Source organism: Pagrus major, chromosome 19 (assembly GCF_040436345.1).
Source record: "Pagrus major chromosome 19, Pma_NU_1.0".
Taxonomy (NCBI): Eukaryota; Metazoa; Chordata; class Actinopteri; order Spariformes; family Sparidae; genus Pagrus; species Pagrus major.
Window position 1 is genome coordinate 29,437,180 of NC_133233.1, and position 10,385 is coordinate 29,447,564.

At 47.9% G+C, this 10,385-nt stretch overlaps 1 protein-coding gene across 2 annotated transcripts in view; it reads left to right on the forward strand.

Moving 5' to 3' along the window:
* Positions 1-3,567: 3,567 nt before the first annotated feature.
* Positions 3,568-10,385, forward strand: part of inhbaa (inhibin subunit beta Aa) — a 15,927-nt gene continuing 9,109 nt past the window's right edge. The window contains exons 1-2 of one of the 2 annotated variants that reach the window (XM_073488515.1): positions 3,568-4,274; positions 4,314-4,347. In XM_073488515.1, coding sequence (XP_073344616.1) covers positions 3,822-4,274; positions 4,314-4,347 — 487 coding nt within the window. In that variant the 5' untranslated portion in view covers positions 3,568-3,821. Of the gene's footprint in view, positions 4,348-10,385 lie in introns of both variants that reach the window. The other variant, XM_073488514.1, reaches the window with a different exon arrangement.

Here is a 10,385-nt window from a genome sequence, read left to right on the forward strand (position 1 = left end):
CGTCGAGTTGAAACAAAGAGCGTCGTGTTGTTCTTCGTGTCTGCTGCATCCTGTCGGACACATTTCTCCACAGGTCCTCAGAAACTTCTGATCTCCTCTCAAACTTTAAATAAAGCTGTGTGGTTCTGTTCTGAGCAGCTTGAGGCCGTAATGATGGACCTGGCAGGGTTGACGAGGTTCCTTTGACCCGAGCGGCGCTCTCTTGTACTTTTCCAGACGTCCTGAATGTATTCTGGTTTTTCAGCCCCGCAGGCGACTTTAAAAACAAAGTGCATCAGAGCTGCTGCCGGCGCTGCGACAGGTTCTGACTCACAGGTCCAGTTATTTAAAGATCCACCGGTGCAGACAAGTTCATTTCCACAATACACACTGCAACGCCTTTATAAGGCAACTCAGCGAGCGGTGACCTCACACAGGCATGAGGTGTCACACACACACACACACACACACACACACACACACACACACACACACACACACACACACACACTTTCCCCTGCAGTGATGATGTCATAGCAGCGGAGGGAGAATCCCAGACGGCTGATTAAAGCAGGAAGCTTCAGTGTGTAACTCTGCGTCTTCTCCACTTCCTCTACAGTCAGATCGGACTTTGTTCTCCGAGGTTCTACGTAACAGAACGTGTCAGAGGGAGAGGGGGCGAGAGACAGTGTGACGTCATCAGAGAGAGAGAGGGGAGGATCACTTGCAACAAAACCAACAACCACAAAACTTAACAGATGGTCTTATTAGTGTCAAAGATTCTCCTTAGAAACCCTTTAAATCCTTCATAGAACCCATTAAATACTGTAGAACACTTTGGTTCCCCCTAGAACCCTCTCAAAATATCTCAAACCTTGGAACCTGAATTCCCTAGAATCCATCCAATCCTTTGAAATTACTGGCGGAACCACTGATGTTTTCATTTCAAGCCACTAGAACCCTAAAAACATGAGGAACCCTTTAGAACCCATCTTAAACCCACATAGAACCACTTACCTTCACCCTTGAACCTGCTAAGCACCAGAAACCCATTTGAATTTCCTGAAACGCTATACAGAACCACTAGAACTAGAACCCCGAAAACATTTTAAAACCTCTAGAACCACACCCCCTTCAGAACCTGTGAAAATCATCTGAATGTTCTTCTGATCTCCAGAACCCATTAAAGGTTCCCTCTGAGGCATTTTAGCATCGCTGTAGATCTACTTTGAAAGCCTGTAAAACCATTTTAGAATAAAATCAGAATATCTGTAAGAACCCAAAGTAGAACCTTTAGAGAGAACCTTGAATCCACCTTTTCCCCTTTCAGGACCCCGTTACATACATGTTCTCCTCCTCTAGAACCTGTTTTTGATCACATCCTTTTGGAACTTAGAAAACCAGTTAGATCTGAGACTTCAGGCCTGGAAGAACCCCTCAGAACTTTATCAGATTCACTGGAGAGCTTGCTGGAACCTCCTCAAGATTCCACGTAATAAACCCCTTGAAGTCTCGAGGAGCTTACAGTAAAGCAGAACGTGTTTGAATTCCACCACAGTCGTTTCAGAGCCTCTTTACAAATGGGAACTTTGCTAGAACCACTTAAAGTCGTATTAAACCGAAGACGTTGTGTAAACTTCTCACTGATCTCTTCATCATCAGAACAAAACCCACATTTCAGACCTCTTGAAGCCTCTTTCGATGACCGTGGTCTCTATGAAAGCCCGTAAATATGAAAGTGTAACAGTGCAGCTGAAGATTTGGACGTTCTTGAAAAATTTCCTGAGGATTATTTCTCAACAGAAGTCACAGCAAAGACAAACACTGCTGGTGTGTCCAGGAGGGAAGAGTGGGCTGATGGGAAATGAAGTGAGGTTGCAGAGTGTTTCCAGGAGGGAAGAGTGGGCTGATGGGAAATGAAGTGAGGTTGCAGAGTGTTTCCAGAGAAGCTTACGGGAGTGGGAGCAGAGCCGGAGTATTTTCAGGATGATGAAGACGATGATGACAAAGATAAGATGACCACATCAGAAGGTCATACTTTTCTGAGGTTTTCGACCTCGTCTCTTCACCAGGAGACGTCCAAGACAGTAAAACTGAACGGGCGCCATCTTTGCGTCTGGTATCCAGTTCTTCTGTATAAGTCCATGGTCAGTATTTGACGAGTTGGGAATTTTAAAACAATCACTCAGTGGCTGTTGTTGGCTCTAGGGCGGGCGTAGCAGCTCGGACTGTGGTCACAGCAGACGAGCTGTGTGGAGACATCTGATGTTTAAATCATCTCCAGCTGCTTCAGCTGTTCAGCAGAACGCTGCAACTCTGTTTTACTGTGAAGCTCCAGAAATGTTCGGTGGACGACGAGACTTCAGCTGACTTTCATCGTAAGAAAAGTCTCCGTCCTGAGGTTGCTAGTTAGTCCTTATACTTCTTGAGGAGACACTGACAGAGACAGGACTGTGAATGTCTTGTGTGCACAACATTTAATCACAGAAATAAAGTCAGAAACACAAAGACGAAGAAGACAAAAGAGAGGAATCCCCTGCTCGCACCAAACCGGAGCGGCGCTGCCACAACGCGACGAGGCGAGACCGCACAGTCATGAACCATGATGTCATGTTGACTGGAGCTGAACAGCAACCAGACTAAACAGATCCAGACCGTCAGACAGACGAGACTGACTGACTGATAGACAGTCAGACAGATGGACAGGAGAGTCACAGGCGAGGTCCAAGTCATCCAAGAGTTTTCCCCTCAACACGTAACTCATTCACAGCCGACCGTGGGAGGGAGGGAGGGAGGGAGGGAGGAATCCCAGCTTTGCTCCATTAACAGCCCAACAGAGGGAGGGGAGAAATAAATAAAGAAAGAGAAGGAGGGAGGAGGGAGGGAGAAGGTAAAAGTTGGAAGTGGTATGAGTCACGGAGCGAGATGGGAGGAGACTGGAGTGGTGGAGGAGAGAGAGAGAGAGAGGGATGGAGGGAGGAGGGAGGAGGGAGGTATAATTATGGTTGGAGGCTGCCAGAGCGAGAGAGAGAGAGGAGAGAGAAGCAGAGGGAGGGAAAGAAAGACGAGAGCGAGGAGAGAGAGCGAGTCCAGCCCACTCCGGTAAAACCATTCAACTGGTGAGCGAGGGAGCATTCACCACAGAGAGAGAGAGAGAGGAACAGAGGTAAAGCAGAGAGAGAGAGGAACTCCCTTTCGTCTGGGATAACTTAGTCAAACTGGCTCTCTGACACACACACACTCTGCACACTCTGCACACACTCTGCACACACACTCTGCAGCGACTTCACCCCGGGAACAAGGATCCTCCTGCTCTCACTGCTTTTCCTTCATCCATTCATCACATCCGAGACTTTTTTCTTCTTCTTCTTCTTCTCGTCCTGTTGTTTTTTCTTCTTCTTCTTTCTTTCTTTCTTTCTTTCTTGTGACGCCTCCACATTTTCCAGCCATCTGTCCCTGACAAAAAAGATAAGGATTACTCATTTTCTCTCTCGGCGTTGTGTTTTTTTTTTTTTCTTCTCTTTTTTGTCCTCCTCTCTCTCGTTTCTTTACAGCTTTTTTTTCCCTCCGTTTTTCGCAGGTGGACTGTGAGCTGAGCTGAACTTTGCAGCTTCCAAACTTCTGAGGAGAGAACGAGAGAGAAGAAAGACAAAGACAGTGAGAAGGAGAGGAGGCTGAGGAAGCAGGGAAGACTTTTCTTTCTTCATCCAGGACTCAGTTTTTGTTCAGACACTTTTGGCCAAAACTCGACTTTCTTCATCTTTTCCGGCTCCGTCTGTGCATCTGCATCCGGCAGCATCACCAAATCCAGCCCGGCAGCCAATCAGACGCCTCCTTTCATCATGTCGGTGTTGCCTCTGCTCACTTGGACCGTCCTGCTCCTGGTCCAGAGCTGCGGCTCGTCCTCGGACCCGGCGTCCAAACTCCAGCCGCTTTCTCTGACCGTCCATCCTCACCACCAGCTGCTGCCGGACGCCGCCTCCAGCTCCCACTGCCCCTCCTGCGCCCTGGCCAGGATGAGGAGAAACGAAGGGGTCACGGACGACACGGCGGGACACGACCAAGAGGGGGAGGCGGCTCAGCAGGACGTGGTGGAGGCGGTGAAGAGGCACATCCTCAACATGCTGCACCTCCAAGCCCGGCCCAACATCACCCGGCCCGTGCCGCGCGCCGCGCTCCTCAACGCCCTGCGCAAGCTCCACGTGGGGCGAGTGGCGGAGGACGGCAGCGTGCAGATCGAGGGGGAGGAGGAGGCGCGAGGGCGGGGAGGCCGGGGAGGAGGGGGAGGAGCAGCGGTGGCGGCAGCTCGGGCCGGAGACGCCGGCGACGCTCAGGAGACGACGGAGATCATCACCTTCGCTGAGGCTGGTGAGTACACATGGCTCAGTGTGTGTGTGTGTGTGTGTGTGTGTGTGCACTAATGTGTGTGTGAACTGTAACCAAGATAGCCTAAGGTGTGTGAGCACATACTTACAGTTCAGTGTGTGTGTGTGTGTGTGTGTGTGTGTGAACAAATGGCAGCAGCTCGACAGTAAATGTGTAAATCTGTTCTCATGTGTCAGGAATGTGTAACAGTTACCTTCGTGTGTGTGTGTGTGTGTGTGTGTGTGTGTGTTCATGTGTGTGTGTGTGTGTGTGTGTGTGTGTGTGTGTGTTCATGTGTGTGTGTGTGTGTGTGTGTGTGTGTGTGTGTGTGTGTGTGTGTGGAGACAATTCAGACTGTGTAAGCACATATTTGCATGTGTTACAGTTGAGTGTGTGTGTGTGTGTGCGTGTGTGTGTGTGTGTGTATCCACCTGCTTAATTCCACCTGCGTACTCACTCAGCCAAACCCGGCAGATACACACACACACACACACACGCACACACACACACACACGCACCTCTGTAATCGCCTCCTGCTGTTTTCAAAGAATAGCTCATTATCTACTTAAAGTCAGAGGAGATTCGTGTGTCACTGTGTGTGTGTGTGTGCGTGTGTGTGTGTGTGTGTGTGTGTGTGCGTGTGTGTGTGTGTGTGTGTGTGTGTGTGTGTGTGTGTGAGGCTGCTGGATGGTTTTCCTGACAGACGGTAGCGACAGAGAGCGAGTACGAGTCAGAGGGAGGGAGGGAGGGAGGGAGGGAGGCTGCTGCGTTCCTGAATATTAACACTCACACCGTCGTACCTGTGATGACTCAGAGGAGACGGACCAATCGGCTCGGCCCAGCAGCAGCTCCTGCAGGCTGAGGTCAGGTGTTAAGTGTGGTCTTCCTCCGCGTCGTCACCTCTGACCTCCTGGTCTCCGTCTCTTTGGGTCGGGGTCGCCGAGGGTCACAACTCGTGAGGTTTTCCTGTGGCTGATAATCTCGCCGTCCTCATGTGGAGACCTCGTATCTCCGGTGTGTTGTGTTTTAGCCATCAACTATAAATTGGCGAGATTCTCCGTCCCTGCTGATCATCATCCAAATCCTCCATCAGGTTTTAGTTTGAGTCAAAGGCAGCTTCTAAGAAAATCCATCACAGTCGAGCAAAGATGCTCCGGATACTGAGATGTGAGTCTGCAGCCGAGCAGAATAAAAGATAGAAACTGATCTTTAAAACCAGTTTCATGACAGCAGACGAGCTGCATGGAGACATCGGATGTTTAAATCATCTCCAGCCGCTTCAGGTGTTCAGCAGAACGCTGCAACTCTGTTTTACTGTGAAGCTCCAGAAATGTTCTGTGGACTACGAGACTTCAGCTGACTTTATATCATCATCAGTGTTTGTGTCATTTTAAAATGTGTGTTGTGCTTTGAAAAGTGTTGAATGTGAGTTTGAACATGTGAGTCCACCTGTGTGACGAGATGACTGACGAGGCAGCGCAGCAGAGCTCACTGGAGGTTTGTTCAGTGGTTGTGAAATCCCTGCTTTGTGCTTTCCAAGAGCTCACCTGTCAGTCAGGCCGCGTGGGCGGGACTGTGACGTCGTCTTCTTCCTCCTCTGGATTTTCTGTTGATGCAGTTTGAGTTTCTGTAGGCGAGAGTCTGGAACAGCAGATGGAAAAGATTTTTATGAACTGGATCTGTGCAGACGGGCTGAGAGGAGCAGCTTTCTTTACAGGGAAACACTGAATTTACAGAGTTCCTCTTGGTGGATGAATGTGGCATCAGAGTCACAGATTACATTTCTGTTGTTTGTAGGATAATTTAAATGTCGCCTCAAATCTGAATGTGACAACAACGTAATGACATCCAGGTGTGAGCAGACGGGTATCATCAGGTACCGCCCTGTTCAAGAAGCAGGACCAACAAGATCGTTTAGCAAAAAGTCCTCCATCCTTACACCTCTGCACATTCTCCTCTCTGCTCGCAGACCCTTAGAAACCAATAAAGAACCCTATTAGAACCCTTTCAGAACCCTTTTAGAACACGTTCCGTTCGAGTTTAACATAAGGCCCATTTTATGCTTCAGAACCCTTTTAGAACCACTTCATGCTGTTGAGTTGGAGGCCTCAGAAACTGCTCTAGAACCCCTGCAGATACCACTCAGAGGTCCATTTAAATCTGGACTGATTCTTCACAGAACCCCTCCAGTTTAGTGTCAGGGTGCCTTGTTGATGGCTGCATGCAAACCAGATGTTCTTGTTCTGAAAGATCAACTCTGGAGATGCTTTTAGAAAACACAAACTTCTTCTTTGGTGCTCTATAGTAACGTCACCTGACTTCCTCCTTTGCTCCCGATGGCCGAGACTCATAATACTAGTGGTGTCACTGTTAGACTCTCGTGTGGATCAGTAAAGATCGACAGATCTTTGTTTTTATGTCCCGACAAACTCTTCTTTAAAAGATATTTAACAACATCATTACAAATATCTGCTTTCAGTGATTCAAGAGACAAATTCAGGTTGTTACAGATCTCACTTCCTCAAATCTGTCCAGAGTGAACCCTCTTCCCAAACAAGCCAATAAAGGATCTTTGACATCGTTATCAGTTTAGTCCAAGTAAACCCTCTTTCCTCTGGTACCAGTCAGCTGATCGTCCTCATCACACAGGAGAAGAGTCTGAAAGTGACGCTGCAGGCTAACGCTAAGCTAGCTGCAGGCTAACGCCAAGCTAGCTGCAGGCTAACGCTAAGCTAGCTGTGTCGTCTTTGAGAGTTGTTGTTGTTTACTTTGGTCTCGTGTGCGAGATGATTGAAATTGAAAAGCTTCTTCTTCTGCTATAATCTAAATAAAGTGTTTCTGTGGTACCTGCTGGACGTTTCACACTAACAGGATCGTTTTAAATTAACTGAACACTTGAAAGTTCTGTAAAACCAAAACTATGAGCTCAAAGAGGCTAAAAAGCTCAGTGAAGTAGAAAAAGGCTGCGGCTCGTCGTCGGAGCTCATAAAACTTGTTGTTTTTCTTCGATGTAGCGCTGCCGCCGTGAGAATACTTTGCACCCAGCCAGTCCTGTGCTTTGTTAGGAATAACTGATGCATTCAGGGACCTCAGTAATTATGTTGGGTGGCGGAGATGACGAGTAAGGGAGCCGAGGGACGACTGGATTCTTGGCGGAGACGAAGTGTCAACCTCCGTTTAGCAGCTCCGACACAATATGTATCTGTCCGCCCGTTTTCTTTCCGTCGGCCTGTTCTGTTTAAATTCCTGTCCTCCGTCTCCTGTTTATCTCCCCCTCTTCTCTCCGCCTCTCCCCACACACAGAGGACAATTAGGCTAATTGAACTTAATTGAACACATCATTAGCGACATTCCACAATCCACTTTCATCTCCCTCTGTGCTGCTCTCTGTAACCTCGATCTACCCTTCGCTGCTCTGGCAGACAGAATAAACCGGTCATTGTTGGATCTATTCTGGTGGCCGGGTCTGTCTGGGGACTCAAACTAGCGACCCTGCGACAATCTCGGGGCCGGTTCACTGACTTCTGACAACTGAGAGGAAACAGTGAATCTGTGCAGCTGATAGAAAGACAAAATCCTCCGTCTGACAGGAAAATAAACTATAATTAGCATGTTTCCTCTTTTCTCTTCCTCACATTCTTCTTTTCACTCTGCTTCCTTTTCATCTTTTTCTTCTTGGCTCTGATTCACATTTTCTTCTCTTCCTCTCGTCCAAACTTCTCTCTGCTGCAGACTTTCTCCTCCTCCACCTCTTCTCCTCGCCGTCTGTCACTTTTGTTTTTTGTGACGTGGCTTTAGCGTGTTTATAGCGTGTTATCGGTCGTGTCCGTGCAGTCGTCGGGCCGTTGGAGCCCCCGGAGGCTCGTTTTAGTCGTCGTCGTCCCACCACATCGTTTGGCTCTGCTTTGATGTGTGACCGGCCGCCAAAGATGCTCAATGTCTGCACAGATGAATCACTCGATAGTAAACAACTACAGATTGTGTCCAGACCCGCCGAGCACTGACACACAAACCTGAAGACGCTGCAGATTCAGGTTAAAGGTCACGATATTCTACATTCTTACTCATGTGGATTAATCCGCTGCTGAAAGTAGTCCCCAACAAATGCACCGTGTCCTCCTGTTTGTTTGATTGAAACTAAAGTGAGCAGCTGTTTTAAACACGAAACATGTTTTTGGTGTTTTTAAAGATTCTTGTCGTCAGTAGGAACCAACGGGCTCAGAGATCAGAGCCGTCAGACAGAATTGGGAGACGAAATCCAATTTTGTGGACGGAACCAGGGCGACGCTAACGTCAGGGTTAGCTACAAAAATACATCATCCTGCAGCTCTTTACTGGTTTTCTCAGATTAATAAGCATTTAGGTCTGCAGTTACAGATTTTAATCTGATTTATTAACTGTTAATAACAAAGGGAGCCTTTTCATAGTTATATTTAATTTATAATAGTTCATAGATATCTAACACATTTGTTGCCGTTATGAGTTTGGAGAAAAACTTTTTTTTCGTACACTGAAACTTATTTAAGCAGTTTTATTTTGTCCAACTATAAGTCAAAGTTTTGTCCTCTCTACCCGCCTGGCTGAGTGATCGTCATGGTGCGTTGAAAAGAGCTCAGAGTGAGACATCTGTGTCTCCTGTCTGCTCTCTGCCAGCCGCCTGCTGTGTCGTCCCTCTGGGAGGAATCAGGGAGGACAGGAAGGCAGCGAGCGGCGGCTTCGCTAAATACAGGCAGGTTCAAACAGAGGGGGAGGAATCGGTGGGAAAGAGACACCGAGAGGGAGAGAAGAGAGAGAATTAGAGACCATCTCAACATTAACTGTCCCTGAATGACTCCTGCAGCCGGCTCGTCTCTGTTCAGACCACATCCCAGAATCAAACTGGTTCTGCTGGGAGACTCCCAGACGGCTGAGATCGGCTCATCGTTAGATGTTGTTACATTAAGGAACAGTTCATCTTCGTTATCAGCTGAAGTCTCGTAGTCCGCAGAACATCTCTGGAGCTTCACAGTAAAACAGAGTTGCAGCGTTCTGCTGAACAGCTGAAGCAGCTGGAGATGATTTAAAACAGAGAAACAACCCAAAAAATACAAAAACTCAGCTGTTAGCACCTCCTGTTAGCAGTGGACCTGTGGGTGTACAGACAGCTGTCACTGGACCACTGTGACACTGAAGGAAACTTACAAACATGATGTTTCTCAGGCAGGTTCTGCACATGTGAGGAGCGACGTGTTCGTTGCTGAGTGTGCAGAACTGTCGCTCGCCACCAAATCATATAATTTTCATATTTTTGGTGTTGACAAGAAAAAATGACTCGTCAAGAACAGTTAATCCTGCTGTGAACCAACAGTCTGCAGCGCGCAGTTGTTTTCATCTGATGTTCGGTCGAGTGGCCAAACAAACATCAGATGTCTCCGTACAGCTCGTCTGCTGTGATCCAATTAGTTTTTAAAGACGTTATTAACACCGTCTTCAGACGGGGTGCATGCTAACACTTTTAGCTTCGCAGCTACAGTGAAGATTTCCGCTTCAGAAAGGGTGTGAAGAACGTCTTTATACTCTGATGGACGGTTGAGCTCTGACCTCGTCTTTATCCGTCAAACTCTTCAGACATTAAAGGTTCTGATGCGATCTCGTGTGTGAAACCCGAAGCCGAGCGGCGGCTCGGCCTCTTTGGCATGTTGGTATTTTGCGAGGGAACATTTGACGGCGGGATTGGACCGACTGCTTATCTGCTCTCTCATTATAAACAAACTGTCCTGGGAACGCAGACGCAGAGAAGCTGGCACTTCAGCTCCAATTTAGCTCAAAACTTTTATTGTCCCGAGAGAAAAGATCTGGTTTGTAGAGGAAGCCTGAAAATGAAAACCATGCCATAGATGTTTGTGAAAACAATGAAAACACAATAAAAAGTGATGAGAACACGACAGGATCAGAGCAGCTGAGGTCCCAAACCCTGTTTCCCACACTCTCCCTCTCCTTTGTTTCCGGCCGAACTCACTGCTGGAAGAACTTTACTCAGAGTCGGACCAGTGGCACCGCCG